The 17,548-nt window shown below is 45.6% G+C and overlaps 1 protein-coding gene across 5 annotated transcripts in view; it reads right to left on the minus strand.

The window, feature by feature from the left end:
- The window catches only part of ECPAS (Ecm29 proteasome adaptor and scaffold), a 68,569-nt gene extending 51,048 nt beyond the window's left edge, over positions 1-17,521 (minus strand). For 2 of the 5 annotated variants that reach the window (XM_080573317.1, XM_080573315.1), the window contains exons 1-3: positions 16,873-17,026; positions 8,374-8,504; positions 466-582 (exon numbers count right to left, since the gene is read on the minus strand). In XM_080573317.1, the coding sequence (XP_080429443.1) occupies positions 466-582; positions 8,374-8,504; positions 16,873-16,909 (285 nt within the window). In that variant the 5' untranslated portion in view covers positions 16,910-17,026. Of the gene's footprint in view, positions 1-465; positions 583-8,373; positions 8,505-16,872; positions 17,027-17,191 lie in introns of those variants that run through there. The other 3 variants (XM_080573316.1, XM_080573318.1, XM_080573319.1) reach the window with 3 other exon arrangements.
- Positions 17,522-17,548: the final 27 nt, after the last annotated feature.

Below are 17,548 nucleotides of genomic sequence, written 5' to 3' on the forward strand. Positions count from 1 at the left end.
CTTAATCTATAAAACATCTTTCATATTCTCTTGCTCAGCTAATGTCCTGACCCTAAAAACACACAAAAATGTGTTCTCGTGTTCAGAGAAATGCAGATGCTTTAATCAAGACGCTAATCCTGCACATGTCAGGAAGGATTGGCAGTGGCTTGCAAAATGGGACCTCAACAATAGGCCTTCTATAACACAGGCAATGACGTGTCATGGATTCATGAAAGATCAAGAGTGATTACCAGTATTTTAACAAAGTCAATAGAGTAGCTGTTTTATGAACCTAATTTTCACCCACACCAGACTATAAAGTTTAGTTTAAAAGAATTGCTTAAAACATCAACCTCATTACAGTAAGACACTTGTTAAAGAGAACTGACAGAAATAAAGCAGGAGTTTTAAAGAATATTCTGCTTGTTACAAGTAAATCGGCAACTGTTCTAAGAACAGTTAACAGTTAGAACAAATACTTACAGTGACAAAAGACACTGCAGAAGGATCTTGATATTGAACCAGCAACGTCTCTACTGGAAGCTGGATTTTTGGGCGACTTTTGATTCGCTTATTCAGATGAACAAGCAACTCCATGACCTGAGAGGAAGAAAACAAGAAATCTTGTAAGAACCACCAGTGATTTTACTACATTGGACTCCACACATCCCCAGTGCACTAGGAAGGTATATCGTACACAAGTTGGGATGGAGCTTCCTGGTTATTTAGTCTCTGAGAAAACAGCGTCCACTATTAACTGTGCTATCTTGAAGCCACTCTGACATGTCTAAAGTCACTATCAAACACATCAAACATCTCAAACCATGCATGCCACAACCAACACCACCACTAAGTAGAAATGTGAAGAGGGAGTGATTACTGAAAACGATTGGTTCTTTCTACACATTTAGCTGCTATCCCCCAAAACTGAGCCAGGCTTGGAAATTTGCATCGCTGCTGTCTGAGATCTATCTTTTGGCTGCAGAGTAACACCAACTCACAACACAGAACAAAAAACAAAAACACACAAAACCCATTCATATGAAAGTTATCAAATAACTGTATGAAAACTAATGTTTGGTGCTGAATAAGACAGAACTGTAATTCTTCAGTCAGGAGGAGCAGTGTTGTTTGTAAATCTTCTAAATTGGATACTGTAACTGAATGGAGGAACTTAAGAAACTACAGTAATCTCCAGTATCTGGAGCAATGGTTTCAGAGAAATCACATAGAGCACCTGCAACTACCACATAAACCCTACCAGACTCTCATGCAAGGTGGTGCAAAAATATCAGTGACACAAAATGGAGTCAGCTCAGCTTCAGTAAAACCAGACTGACAGTTCCAGAAAGTCACAGATGCATGGTGACTTCAAGCAATTCAGGTCAAGGAGCCAGGGAGCACGCTGTCCTGAGCTGTTGATGGCTCATTACCTTAGTAAAGGTGTGGTGAAAAAAGCAGATAAATATCTGTCACTGAAGTTGGTGATGGAAACATCAGATTCATATCCATTCTGACCTGCCTATCATCTAAGACACCGTCTTTGCACCCACTTCACAACTAGATATCAAACAAAATAACAATGTCCAGATATAATCCAGAGAAATGGCACAGCTGACCACAAGCAATAGGATTGCAACCAGAGATAAGCTGACAAAGTAAGTAAAGCTGAAAGCTATCAACTTTTGATATTGATAAAAATTCCCTTTAATTTAGAGGGGAAAAAAAAACTGTCTGCACACACTTACTGAGAAGAAGAGAAGCATGCACGTGACATTGTAAATTTGAGGAAACTGTTCGTATTGTCCTTGACAGCTGTTGAAAAAATTGGTTGGATTTGGTTATGTGTGAAGGTTTAGCTCATGCCCTGCTTCTCTAATCATTAACATCGAATCAGTGCACTAATGATCTCAACCAGCAGTACTTATCTGATCTGAATCAAACACCTTGCACTTCTGAGCATGAGTGCTTTGTATGCTTTTATGTTGGCATCATGCAGCATGCAGAGAGATACTATCCAAAATGGCACAAATACTGCCAGTGTATCAGAACTCCTTGGAGCTGAGTGAACTTGCACTGGATTAGTTGTGCATGTGACAGATGCTGGGTGGATAACTGCTTCAGTAAAAGACATCCTAGAGCTGAATTTAAGTCACCTGTCAAACTGTGGCTTGAAGAGGGATTAGATTACCTTTTCAGATCAAATTGCTTAAGAGGACACATGCATTGCAAGCTTATTCGCATACCTAGACTGTATCCTAGACCTGAAAATGTATGAGGACAAAGAGTTCAAATTATTAAACAACAAATAATATTGATATGACATTCACAAAATTAAGGACAGGGTAAAACCAAACAAAGCAATGTATTAAGGCAGCAGGACGGAAAGAAAATTTTTTTTTTTCCCCTTCCATTCTAACAGCATAAGGTTGAGGAGAAAGTCAGCCTGGAGGTTCAGAGTAAAATTACAGTCTAATCAATCCATCTGCTGTATTGAACCTTATTGGGTTTGCATGGCAAGGTTTTGGCAGCAGGGGGGCTGTAGGGGTGATCTCTGTGAGCAGTGACCAGCAGCTGCTCCATGTCAGAGCTGAGCCAGCTCCAGCTGCTCCAAAAGGGACCTGCTGCTAGTCAGAGCCAAAACTGGGCGAGCATGTTTTAAAAAGGGGAAAAAAATACTGGCAACAACAGCTGAGAGCGAGAAATGAGAAGATATGAGAGAGACAACCTGCAGACACCACAGTCAGTGCAGAAGGAGGGCAGGAGGTTTTCCAGAGCAGATATCCATGCTGCAGACCACGGAGGACTGCCCAGTGGAGCGGGCTCCTGGAAGAACCTGCAGCGACCAGCCCATACCAGAGCAGTCCATTCCTGAAGGACTGCACCCTGTGGGAAGGATGCATGCTTGAGCTGTTCTTGAACAGCAGCAGAGAAAGCGTTATGGACTGACCACAACCCCTGCTGCTCATCCACCTGCATCGCTTGGGGCAGGAGTTAGATGAATTGAAACAGAAGCTGAGCCTGGGAAGAAAGTGGTGGGAGGAAGGTGTTTTTACTTTGCTTTTAGTTCTCACTATCTTACGCTGTTATTAATTGAAAATAAATTAAATTAATCTTTCTCAAGCAGAGTCTGTTTTGCCTGCGATGGTAATTGGTGAGCAATCTCTCTGTCCTCCTTTCCACCCACGAGTTGTTTCTCCTTGCTTTGTCACTGTTACGATGAGGAGAGGGACTGAGAGAGTGACTGGGTGGGAACCCCAGTGACCAGCCAAGGTCGACCCACCACATGAACAAGCTACTCCTTACTTCTAAAGCTGGGTGAAGGCAAGTCCTGAGACTCTGTATTGGCCTATACTTCAGCAGCATACTGGCAACACAGAGATGATATTTTTTTGTTCATATACATATCTTATCAAAAGCTACATTATCTTTTTTTTAATAACAAATTATATTATATACTATAATACACCTGAAAAGTGTTTATTATGTACTGTAAAACACTTAAAAGACAATGCTGCCATCGATCATAATCAACACAGGTTCACAAGGGAAAGTTCTACCTAATGATAATTTCAGAATCCCAGAATGGCCAAGGTTGGCAGGGACCTCTGAAGATCATCCAGTCCAAACCCCCTGCTGAGCAGGATCACCGAGAGCACACCGCACATGACGGCATCTAGGTGGGTGTTGAATATCTCCAGAGAAGGAGACTCCACAACCTCCCTGGGCAGCCTGTCCCAGTGCTCTGTCACCCTCACAGTAAAGAAGTGTCCCCTCATATTGAGCCGGATCCTCCTGTGCTTCAGTTTGTGCCCGTTGCCTCTCGTCCTGTCGCTGGGAACAACTAAAAGAGACCGGCTCCATCCTCTCAACACCCTTCCCTCAGATATTTGTACACACTGATGAGGTCTCCCCTCAGCCTTCTCTTCTCCAGGCTAAACAGGCCCAACTCTCTCAGCCTGTCCAGGTACGACAGGTGGTCCAGTCCTCTCATCATCTTTGTAGCCCTCCTCTGAACTCACTCCAGTAGCTCCATGCCCCTGCTGTACTGGGGAGCCCAGAACTCCCCGGGGAGCCAGGTGTGGCCTCACCAGGGCTGAGTAGAGGATCCCTTCCCTGCTGGCAACACTCTTCCAGTGCACCCTCAGGTACCGCTGGCCTTCTTGGCCACAAAGGCACGCTGCTGACTCATGGTCATCCTGCTGTCCACCAGGACTCCCATCTGCAGAGCTGCTCTCCAGCAGGTCAGCCCCCAGCCTGTTCTAGTGCTTGGGGTTATTCCTTCCTAGGTGCACGAACCTTTTACAAGGTTACCCACCTAGTTGACCAAGGAAAGCCAGTAGATATTTTTGGATTTCAGTAAAGCTTTCAGTACTATCCCACACAGTATCCTTCCGGACAAAATGTCCAGCACAGAGCTAGACAAGAACATAATGCAATGGGGGAACAATTGGCTGACAGATCGGACTCAAAGGGATGTAGTAAATGGGGGTTACATTAAGCTGGAGACCAGCCACTACTGGGGCTCCATAAGCTCCATTTTAGGGAGTTCTTTTCAACTTTTTCATAAATGAGTTGGATGCAGGACTCAAACACATACTGAGCAAGTTTGCAGACGACACTAAACAAGGAGGAGCCGATGCCTCCCTTAAGGGTAGAGAGGACTTGCAGTGACATCTTGACAAATTAGTGAGCTGGGCAATCACCAACTGCACGGCATTTAGCAAGAGCAAGTGCTAGATTCTGCACCTGGGACAGGGCAACACTTAATATGCATACGGACTGGAGGACAAGAGGCTGGAGAGCAGTCCCACAGAATGGTTTCTGGTCAACAGCAAGTTGAATGTGAGTCCGCAGCTTGCCCTGGCAGCCCAGAGTGGCTATGATTCTATTTTGCATCATTCTATGGTTCTTTGATAATAGCAATACGTAATACTAATGCTACAATAGTTGCAGGAGACACCTGACATGAGACAGCGGAGTTTTGTCACTTCGCCTATAGTCAGTCACTGGGTGAACAAAGTTTGTGCTTCTCTTTTCTCTACCCCATCTACTTTTTTGCTTTTATTTTCTAATGTAATGAGTGTTCATGTAGAAAGCCATATTTGCCTTACTTCCATTGCCTTAACATGATTTTGAGGCCAGAGTTGAGTAATAGGCACATTCTTTGCTGTCCACCAGGTAAGATTAGCACAGGAAAACTAGGTATTAGTGTTTAGAAGCCACTAGCATTTGAAAATAGACCAGACGTTTTAGACACTTTCCACCAGCTTAGTAGAAAAATAAGAACAAGTACCAAATTGAAAAGCTTACTTCTGACATAAGTAGCAGAAGAAGGTGCACATTAAACAGATTTATCTGTAGGTTACTCAGTGTTAGTGCTCATTAGAATTAAAAACTAAAAATGTTTTCCCCTTCTCTCCATATCACTGATAAAATATTTTGATGTCTATGTACAGAAACAAACAAAAAAATCAAAAACAAATACAAAAACTTCTTGTTATATTTTGAATTTGTATCAGAAACAGAATACTGAGAGAGTCAACTTCCCTTCAGTGATAATGGCAAGAGCAGAATCCAGGGTCATTTCCTTGACTGCAGTGAATTTGACAAATACCAGAAAGCACTCTTATGTTCTTATGATACCATCATCATCTCGTACAGATAATAATCTATAGCTTAAGTATATAAAAGGGGGAAGAGGAAACAAATTTTATTTCATTATTCATTCTAACACAAAAACTACACTACATCATAAGAATGATGTGTGACTTTGAGAGACCTCTCAAAATCTAATTTTCAAAGTAGTCCTCCCTCTTTCCTGAATCTCGCATCACTCCAGTGAAAACAGACAACACTTTCCAGTTTATAAGTGGAAAAAATGGTATCTCTGTCCGTGACAAGGAAGTTAAAACTATAAGATACAAAGCACTGAGATTCTATGAAAAATATCATATAAAAATACCCTAAGAAATTTCACAATAGTTAGTTGGATGCTTTTCTTCACAGTTTTAAGAGCACATAGGCTTGTATTCAGAAGAACCCTCCTTCTGAGTCTCAACATTTGTCCTTCAGCATCTTGGAATGGTTTTTATGTCTATGGATTCACTTTCATGTGATCATGGCCAGGACCGTGCTTTGTGTAAAATCTGTGCTCTAGTTATTTGCAGGTTCTGATTTACTGCAAAGTTCAAGTGAAGGCACAATCATTTCCCTATTTCTTCAAGACAAAGAGGGGAATCTTAAAAAAAAAAAAAAAAAAAACTTTTTGGAAAGACTCTGGTCCAGTTCTGTCACCAGGCAGCTCCTTCTGATGAAAAACTGCAGAGACAAAGAATTCATCCTTTGCTTTCTAATCTAACTACTCCGGTCTCTTATACTCAGCTGCCTCTCCTGGTCACGTTCTCCTGTAAAAACAAGGAGCAGTAAACACAGGCAGGTGTTCCTCTGTCAGAATCCAGGCCAGGTCTATTCTGCCTTTAACTGTGAGTTTAGCAATCCACTCACACAATCACACAACTGTTATTACCCAATATTTGAGCCAGTTTCGGCAGCTCACGATGCCAATCTGCTAGTGAGAATATGCACATACCTGTGTACAGCACGAACCTCCCCAGCCGCTGAGCTCTGACCCTCAGCCTACCCAGTGGCTGCCCCTGGGTCCCAGTCTCCCCAGTTGCTGGCACGTAGACATACACACCCCTAAAGCTGCAGCCCCACTCCAGCTGCTGCAGCAGACCATCACACACATCCACGCACACAGAGCAGGCCAGGTCTCCCCTGGTCCTGCCGCCACACCACAAAGGGTGGTCTCACTTGCAGAGATACAAAGGCACTCACATGCCCAGCCCAGACAGCACTCCTGGTCTCCATTAGCCAGTCTGTCCCAGTTTCATCCTTAGGAGACAGACATTCACCACTAGGTCTCACCCCAAGGGACCCTCATATCCTTCCTCCTCTCCAGCATCTGACCAAGATTCCCCTGGTCACTCTGAGAGCCAGCTTCTCCAATGTTCTCATCCTTACAGACTATGGTCTCTCCAACTGCTGGCACCCAGATACCTTCCCCCTGCCCCCAACACAGAGTCCCTTACGCAGAAAAAGAGCTAAAAATGGAATTTAACAAGAAAACAGGACAGACTGTGCTGACCAGGTGCAGGACAAGGACAGACAAGCAAACCAATCAGTGAATTGTTTACATGCCACTGGCCCTTTTTATCCATTCTTTCCTCTACTCTACCACAATTGCTTCTCCCCAAATTACCTAGATCCACCCCTTTCCCCACCTTTAGTTTCTCCTCTAGCCATCACACAATAAAGCTTGTACAATCCCAAAATGTTCTTCCACTGCACCTCATTGTGTCCGTTACCACTAGGCAGCACCCCCTCAGTCCAAGTAGTGCTTTAACACGGGCTCATCTTGATGGGTTTCATGCCTGGACAGTGGGGTTGAGACTCTCGTGGGGCAGCCCTGAGAGGATTCTGGACAGGATATCCCTTCCTCTGTGTCCATAATTGGGGTTGCCACCTGCCATTGTGCCCCTGTGCTCCTCTAGGCTTGTAGGCAACGGAGCTCCACAAGCTGATGGGCCAGAGGTTCCCATAATGGGCTGGGAGTAGCTGGGGTAGGGTGTTATATGGGTTCCCCCCTTGCTATTATGCTTATGTGCCATTCTGTGGGTGTACAGATGAGTTTTTGTCATGTAACCTAACACAGTGAACTGAATTCCTTAGGTACATACTGAATTCTGCCTCCGAATTGGTTTGTTCCTTACTCCTATTCCTGTAACTAGACAAGCACCAAACCATTTGTCAGGTGGAATTTAATGTGCACCTGAATAAACTCTGTGATAAAGCTGCCATCTGTAGCAGGGAGCCAAATTCTTTCAGACAGAAATTAAATTGCATCTTAAAAGCTATTTGGTCCTCACTCCTAGTTCTGTCACCAGGTTAGTGAATGAGACCCATGAGCATCTCTTCACAGCCTTTTGCACACAGAAGCAGGCTTGCTCCACATGTGTTGTGTGTCCAGCCAGCTGATGCAAAACAGCCCTCACCTCGAAGTTGTGCCAGTTGCCTCCGTGGCAGTAAGTCTCTGTCCCAGGCTAACTCATAGTTAGTTAGCTGGCTTCAAGTGGAAACAAATACAGCCTCCACACATCTGCAAAAGCCACACATCTGCCAAAAGCCTCTGCTTATACAGGCAATGAGTGTTTTCTCTAAGCCCTGACAGCTGTAATAAACCCATTCTTCTTATCAGGCTCATGACAACATTTCCTGAGAGAGTAAATTTCTTCACAGAGAACATCCAAGAGCAGTAAAGCACCATTCAAAAGCATCTACTTCTGCATGATGAAGACAACATACCACTACAGTAAACTGCACTCTTACCTTTTTACGCACTCCTTCCTGTGTGCTGGACAGCTTGAGGAGAACGGGGGGTAGGAATTTGGAAATAATATTCTGTAACTGCTCATCCGTTTCCGCGTGGCCAAGACGCAAGAACACACGTTCAAGTTGATCTGCAGAGGAAAAGAGAGAAACCTGTTGAAACTCAAAATTTCTGTAAGAAGAAAAGAACTTTTTCTGAAATTACCTTTATGGGCCTCTAAGAGATGCCACACACAGTTCTCAAAGTAATTCTGTCTCAATACAGGATTCAATACAATACTCAACACAGATCCATCTTCTACTTTTAACACTAACCGACCAAACTGTTAAATATCTTATTTTAAACCAAATGTATAAATATCTAAAGTGCAGGAGGTAAATGGACAGAGCCAGGCACTTTCCAGTGGTGTGCAGCAATAGGACAAGGGACAATGACCAAAAACTGGAACACAAGAAGTTCCACACAAACATGCGTAAGAAACTTTTTACAGTGAGGATCACAGAGCACTGTAACAGGGAGGATGTGGGGTCTTCTTCTCTGGAGATACTCAAGACCTAACTTGACACTTTCCTGCCCAACCTCCTACAGGGAACCTGCTTTTAACAGAGGGGCTGGACTCAATGACCTCCAAAGGTCCCGTCCAACCCCTGTGAATCTGTGAACTGCCGATACTGAGCAAACCAGCCCAATGGCTTCCAGTACTAGCCTCCACAATCACATACAGACCACTCCTATCAAAGACAAAAGCAATTCAGACTTCCTTGACATTGCTTCATGCTGTGTTTCAAATAAAATCTGGAATGTATCCAACGGTGATAAGAAAGGTTAGCATCTCTAAGTCACTCCTTGCCCTTTCTGCTTTGACAGCCAAGTTGTGCAGCTGTAAAGCTGCAAACTTTTAAAAGTGTGCTTGCTGTGACCTGCATTCAGACCATGGTGTTCAATATCTCTGCTAGATAATCAGAGGGCAAAAAGATTTGTCCAATTCTTGTTGTTATTCTTGCTAAACTTAGGGTTCTGGTTGTGCACAGGGATCCCACTGCAGATGCTAAGTAAACAGAACAAAATGTTAACCATGTAAAACAGGACTCAAGACATATTACAGCCAAAAAAAAAAAGTCTAGGCAAAGCACCAAGTAAAAGCTTGGGACAAGCCACATCATCACAGCTGTGAATGAATTAGCAGGCTGTGTACCTGAAAGCACAAGAAACAAGCTGTAAAGTGAAATAGTTGTGAAAGAGCTTGAGACTACTGCTCAAGGGTGATACTGAAGGGAGAATTCATAGGGCATATTGACACAGGTTCACTTGTTCTGCCTGTGGCCTTATGTTAAGCCACACAGGTCTACAAAAGCTGGATCGATCAGCTTTATGAACCTGTACAGATACTGTCTGAATCAGTTAGTGGTTTGTAAAAATTTGTTAACCTTTTTTTCCACAACAGACAGCATTATCATCAGGAATAAGATCACAAGTGTGAAACACAGGATATGTTGCTGTAACTTAAAACACGAAGTTCCCAAAATCGCACTGTGAAGCTGCTGGAGAGTTGTAACAAATCCATTTTCCTCTGGGGAGGAGACCTGCTGCTAGAACAAGAACGAAAACAACAAATTAACTCCAACAAAGACGTACAAGTTGCAACTTCTACAAGACCAAGAGGGGAAAAAATGCACGAAGCATTTTCTCGGTGAGCTAGTAGAAGATCACTTCAAGGAAACAGATGAGACCGAAGTCTTCTGTCAGCAGCTCAAGCACAAGGCCTGAGGACCATCTGTCTTTGCAAGAAGAATGGAGGAGTCACTATTTTAAGCACTGGCACGCAGCTGCCCTGACAGCTACACCAGAAGCAAAGCAAAGCTGCCTGGCGCAGCGGCGCTCCCGATGCATGCAGCATTAGGGACTTCTCCCTCCTTAGCAGCCATGTCCACAGGCAGCAAGGGGACCCAGTCGGTGCTTTCAAAGGGACTGCAGGTCTCAAGACATCCCACACGGAGGAAACCATTCGCCCAAGGACTAATCTGAAGTGATCTGCTACAAGCCGAGATTAAAGGGTGAGCAAGGAGAACTCTCCTTCAGCAGAGAAGGATCACCAGGCAGGCTGTGGAGGACTGAGGTGACTGCGTATGTCTGGAAGTAAAGCAAACAAGAAGGATGCTCAAATTCAAACACAGCTCTAGCCAGGAAGCCTCTCACGATGTACCTGCAGAATCCTTTACTGTCTTGTTTTCAATCTGTCCTGTCCCTGCACTAAGACTCCTTACAGCATGATCCCTCCTCTGCCAGCTGTGGATTAAACACCTCCAACATTTTATCTTCTGCTGAGCAAATATGACGGGGTGCTGAAAAGACAGAGGGCTACGAAATTTTACGGTCAGGGGAATTACAAGCCAGAACTCTGCAGCACCTACCATGCAAGCTGACTGGCAAACTGATCTCATTTCAGACAGATTTCAGGGAACATTTAGGCTGTCAGCTAGTCAACAACTTTTAGGTATTCCTCTCTCTCTTTTTTAATCACAACAATATTTATCTTTTTGTCTTCCTTTTTGTGTCATATTCCACCACCCTGAATCACCTCCCAGAGGTCAAACCTGGCCAGTGCCCGTGGACTGCTTGGGACACCCCAGGCAGGTGAAATGGCTCAAGGCACTACAGGAATCATCCAACCTTTTCCCTTGGAGCTGGACCTCCAGGTTACCACTGCAGATCCACCATCCTCACGGCAGCTGACTGAGGAGCCTCCCAGCTACAAGCTCCCTCACGTGGCTACAGATCACACTCGACTGTAACGAAATACAAGCGAAGTTGTTTCCCGAGCCACTGGACTGCACACACCTCCCAAAAGGCACAGAGGCCTCTTCGTACGAGTCTGCAGGAAGCAAAGCCACGCACTGAATCGTGAGCATCTATATTATTTCCAGCTTTCCCTATTATTTTGATGTTATTCAGCAACCAGAATTGTACTAACAGAACAGGAGAAATAAGGAAGAAAAGAGCTATCCCCTTGTTCACCATGCCCACGAGGTAAGTTTATTACTTTTCCCATATCCTTCTGGTCTAGTAGGTCAAGCCCTAATGCTGCAGTCGAGTATCCTTCCCCTAAATGCAAGCATGACAGGACTCTCCAGCAAATTCATGGGGACCAGTCTGCTGGCCGCAGCCAAGAAGCCGTCCAGGGGTTTGTCAGATCACAGGCGAGTCTCACTCCTGCGCACTGATGCAGGCGTATCCATAGCAGCAGGGCAGGGAAACAAAGAAAAGGAACGTGGCTGTAGAGCCACGAACCCTCACACGTTCTGCACAGCGACCATTTTATTCCCAGTTTTAGCTCCGTTGACTGTTAGGACCATCCCACATCTCACATCTGACCTCCATGCCTGGCTCCGGGCAAGGTCCTTCCCCTCTTCCTGCAGCATCTGACAAAGGGTTTGCTCCCAACCCACCTCGCATTCCTACCCCACGCACTTCACACTCTAAGAAGGGAGCCAAAACCCTCCCCCATCCAGTTTTATGGCCCCCACTGGGGACTGTAAAACTTCAGGGCTGTTAATTCCAACAGGGGGCCACTAGGTTTTATTACGATAAAAATACATTAAAGCGAGAGGTCTAACTTGCTTTGCTACATACCGCAGGAGAAAAAAAAAAGGAAAAAAGATGGCACGAGCACTTTGAATAAACATTAGCAACTAAAATTAACTGCTAGAGCAATCTTACTGCAAGTTGCCTTTGCCAGTCTTTATCATTGCTAGCCCAAACTGAACTTGAAATCCATCCAGCAAAACACCTCCTATAATTTCTCCTTTCACAAGCTGATTGATATCGTTAACAAAGATAATTTGTGAAGTTTTTGGAAGAACTGCAAGAAATAAACAAAGGGGAGATGATGTTTCATAAAATAGAACTATATTCCCATCTTAAAAGCTGCTATTCAAGAAAATGGATTGTGCAAAGGCTTCTCCTTCATAAATCTCACATTACACTCTCACCTAAAATTTAGGTCTGTAATATTCCCTTGCTATTGGTCGCAAGCTCTAGCACCCTCTCTATTAGCTAATTATAATGTTTATAAAATTACTGCATAGTCAATCTACTGCAAGTCTGCTGAGCATGCGGATGGGGGAAGACTGTCAGAGACAAAGGACCACTTTTTAATACAGTCCAGAGGACTTAAGAAAAACATCTGTTGAGAAAGTCGAAATGAAAGGGAGAAAGGAGGAAAGGAAGCAGGCTTCGCTGGAACGACAACTGGAAAACGCAGTGCCCGGACATGCCAGGACCTAAATAAATCACTCCAAGAACAAACTTGCATTTCAGCACCTTCAGACCAACGGAGAAGAGCAGGGCACACCTGGACCACTGTGAGCTTCTGGGTTCGCTCCACAACAGAGAGCCCCTTGCTCCACAAGCGAGCTTCAGAAGGAGCAACCCAAATAAGATTAATTCACTACTGTCATTCAGTGCATCACTGATTTCATTATTTTCGTTAAAAAGTTTCCCTTTATAAAGAAACATGAAAGCTAGCAACCATTTATTTAAAGAGAGATGACCGCTACACCACCCAGAATCTGGTTATGAGGTATGTGACAGCCACAGTCCCAGTCAAACTTACCCACTACATCAGCAAGCACATGAGAAATCATGTCTGGGTTATTATGTATTCTTAGAAATATTGTGTGTGCCACAGCTATGATGATGACCTTTTGCTGGGGATTAAAATAAACAGCCAAGAATGAACTGCATGAGTAAAAGAATGAATACCAGATGGTTTTATTTTCAAAACCCATACAATTAAGTCCATGCAAAGTTTGTAATAGACATTCATGTATTTTGGCATAAGTGCAACCTCTTTCCTAGCTGCTGTGTCACATTTTCATACAACATTTCATCTTTACCAGTGTTTTCTTGAAAAAAAAAATCTAGAAAAGGAGGAACATAAACAAGGAGAATTTAACAACAGGCACTGTATATGCAGAGACCTTCCATTTCACTGTATGTGAAAGAACAAAGTGGCAAGAAAACAAGATAAATCTTTGTATCCCCGCTTCCAGCAGCAGTGTCCAATTTGTGTCTACAGACATGGTGTATTTGGAATGTGAAATCCTCAAGTTACCATGGCAATGCAGTTACTGATTTGTGAGAAAATGTGCATGTTTCACTTCTGGTTCTTTCCAGTCTCCATTTAAAATTACGGCAGGAAATATAGGGTTCAGTACTCAAGACCACACCTCTTGCAAAAAGCAAAGGAATAGATTTCAAAACACGGATAACATATAGCATACAAGTTTTACAAGAAAGTCACGTTAACAGCAAGGCTCTGACTCGTGCTTTATAGGCTTCCAAACCCTGTGACACGGGCCGTAACAGAGTCAGAGCTATTTCTCAGCCTTCCTACTTCAGAACTGATCCTGCAGTCACTCAAGCCAAGAGCAAACCTCCAGCCTGCTACTGAAACAACACGCCCCCTCTGCCAGTTCTGCTATGTGGTAGCTTGCCAAAGGGAACAGCAGAAAGACACAGAAAGGATACAGTAAATAAATAAACAGCCTAATATTTTCCACCCTTTTAGAAGGGCGTTTCCCTACCTACTTCCTTTTATTTTATTTTTTTCCTAGTTAAAATCACATACTTCGAATGCTTGGCCTTCCTAAGGTAGCTAGCTCACTGTTTATCCATCTTTTTATCGAAGAAGTCGCCTCTCGTTTCAGCTGAGCTCAGTTCCATTTCATGTGCCCAGGTTCTCCTCCCTGTCCTTACGCAAGATAAAGAATTAGCTCCCTCTGGCATTTATTGCTATTACATGCAGCACGTCGGCCATTCTGCACACACCTCTCAGCAACATATGTTGGTATAATTGAGTGTCAAGCACCAGAAACACCCTTCTTTGTATGAAAACAGACTCGAGAAACTACTGACACCAGGTCATGTCAAGGTAATGATACTTAATAATTTAACTACCCTAGTAGCCCCAAATAGAGTCTTGCGTCCTCTGCAAAAGGCAGTAGAAAAGCAAAGTTCCGTGCGTAAAGCTGGAATTTGTCTTCGCTTTCCTGAAAAATACAGTCTATTAGATGAATTACCGGGACTGCCACATTAAAGTATTTCTACAAGCGTGTTTCACTGAAGCAAACAAACAAAAAACCTCAGTTATGTGAGCTCTGTAGAACCACTATGCTGCACTTAGTGTCCCCCAACCCTCTCTCCAAAAGGCCCTACAGCACGTAAAGACTACTGGACACGGGTGGGTTTCGACTTCCCTGCCTGGACAATGGGTAGTTTTCAGCACAAACAGCGGCTACAAGCAAAAGCTGTTTGTTTCTGTGCTATTCTGCATGCAGTCAGGGAATCAAACCAGCTCCCGTCCACTGTGCCGCTACTAGAATAGAAGTCAAATTCTTGTTCAGATGGTATTAGACTCTGGGAGAAAATATATCTGGTATGATTATAGTAGCAAACAGTGAGTCAGGATTTGCTGGTGCTATTCCTGGCTCTACCAGTAACCCATTATGTGCCTACAGGCAAATCACTTAAGGGAGCATTTGCAGAGCTGGGCTCATCACTGCGTTATTTTACAAGCTCTGACTGGAAAAGGGTGGGAAGGCCTGGGGGTGAGGGAATGTTTTCTCTTTTGTCCATCCTGTTCTTCCATTTAATAGAAAATCTTTTATAAATGGCTTGACTGACATGCCAAAATCCAAATATTTTTAATATGCCAGGTTTAGGCTGTCCATTCAATCAGCTGTCTACTCTTCCTCAAAATTAACTGTTCCTTCTCTTGCACCTGAACTCTTAAAGCTTCAGGACCAGTTTAATGGCTTTGCATTGATTTTTAACCGGCATATCTTCACTCTTATGCTGCCTTCAAATAACTAGTCTTCTAGAATGGTAAGTACTCTCATACACAACCTAAGCAAATAGCAAGAGGTCTTGGGTTTGACTGGTGCTGTAGATCGAAGTTTCCTATAGCTATACATATGTAAAGCAAGGAAAATTGATTTTCCAGTCTAAAACTAGTAATAATTATGCTTGTTATTTTGGGACTTATCGTCATCCTAAAAAAAAACAGATTTCTTTCCAAATACCCCGAAATTTGACTATTTAAATGCATCAAAAGACGGAAAGCCCACACGGAGGTTGTTCAGTTTCCTGCTCCTTTACCTTAAAAATAAAAGCTAATGGAAAAAGAGAGATTTAAGTAAGACTGCAGTACTTCCTATTCAGCGACAGATGAGGAACTAGGGAAGAACAAACAAAAGCCAACACTCTTTCCTTCCCCACTGGGCCAAGGAAGGTTTCCAACCACCCAATACAACCTGTATACAACCGCTGCGGGATGCAGCGGACCAGCAACCCGAATTACGTCATATAATCACCGGCATGAAGCTCGCTGTAAGGATATTCGTCCTCTCACAGTGATTAACACAAGGAGCCGTTTAGCACCTGATACATGGCTGAGGACTAATTTTTTGCAGGGTCAGCATCTGGAGGCCAGAAAGCCGGCTTCTACACAGATGAAAGCCAAGGAGCTGCAAGCCAGACAGCTCATGCTGTCTGGTTTCAGCAAGCAGCATCACATCAGCAGCATAAAAGCGACAGAAGAATCTCTCGGATGGCAGTGGCAGGCAGGTCTGTCACTGTCACAATTTATCCCAGTTGTCAATGGAATAAATAGCCTGGCATTTGTGCCCTCTGATTCAAGGATCAGTGTAACCTGAAGATCCTTCTCACTCCACCACGGGGTCCTGGCTCTCTGGTTACATAAAGGACATCCCCACCACCGCTGCCACTCAACTTGGCTCCAGTAACGTCTAACAAAGAGCAGAACAAAGGCATCACCTCCGCAGAAACACACAGAGAGACCAACAACGACAAAATCACAAAAAAAAACAAATAAACAGACAAAAAAAAAACCAGAAACGCCTCAGACCTGAAATCCAACCGCAGAAATATGCCCAAAGTATTTCTGCTGCCCTTCATCCCTGGCGGCTGCCAAACACACCATTCCAGAACAACCAGCGGCCCTTTCACTCCGCTGAGTCATACGCTATCTGTTTATTAATTCTCATACAAAAACCGGCTCTTTTACACGTCAGGAAAAGCAGGGAAAGGAGAAGATATATATTTTTTTAAAGTTCCGTGAGCTTCTGCGAACAGCAGGCTGGCCTCTGGAGCAGAGGTCGGGCCTGGAGGGGGGCAGGGGCACGGCACGGGCCCCCCCGAGCCCCGGGGGCACCCCAAACCGGGCACCCCTCGGTCTGCCGGGGGGCTCCACGCCGGGTCCCGGGGCCGCCCCCGGCTCCCCCCAAGAGCAGGCCGGGCACGGAGCGGGGCAGGCCGGCACCGCCCGGGACTACATTTCCCAGCCGGCCCCGGGGGCGGCCCCGGCCCCCCCAGCCCCGCCACCAGCCGCGCCCACGCCCGCCGAGGGGCTGCCCCGGGCCGGGGGGCTCCGGGCGGCTCCCCCCGATCTCTCCCCCCCGGTCCCCGGCGGCGCTTACTGAGCTCGTCCTGGGCAGCCGCGGCGGCCGCGGCCATGTTGTGCTGTGCCGGCTGCGGAGGGAGGGAAAGAGGGAGGGCGGTGAGAGGCGAGCCGCGGTCCGCCCGGAGGCCGCCCGAGCCCCGTCCCGCCTCCTCCTCCTCCTCCTCCGCCGCCGCCTCCGCCTCCTCCTCCTTCTTCCCTTCCTCCTCCTCCTCCTCCTCCTCCCCGCGGCTCTCCCCACGAGGGGCAGCCGGCCCCCGCCCTCCCGCTTTATATTTAGAAAGAGCTGAGCCATCGTCCCCGCCCGCACCCCCCCCCCCCGCCGCCGCCGCACTGACCCGAGTCCATGCTGACCTCCATGCCGGCGCGGGCACACGGGTGGTGGAGGAGGAGGAAGAGGAGGAAGAGGAGGAGGAGGAGGAGGGACGGCGGAGCCTCGCCTCCCCCTAGCTGCGGCCGCGGCTCCTGCACGGCCGGGGGCTGGGCTGCGGCCCCCCCGGCTCCGCCCAGGGCCGGGCTGCCCCCGCCGGTTGGGATTTCTGAGGCAAACCGAATTGTTTCTGCCTGGGTTTCGTTGTTAAATTCATTCGGAGGGAAACTGGTGGAGGGTTGGAAGAGACCTCCAAGATCACCTGGTCCAACCACCACCCTGCCACCAGTGTCACCCACTAAACCATGTCCCTAAGCGCCACGTC

The sequence above is a fragment of the Anser brachyrhynchus genome, assembly GCF_964034855.1.
Source record: "Anser brachyrhynchus genome assembly, chromosome: Z".
In the NCBI taxonomy this organism is placed as follows: domain Eukaryota; kingdom Metazoa; phylum Chordata; class Aves; order Anseriformes; family Anatidae; genus Anser; species Anser brachyrhynchus.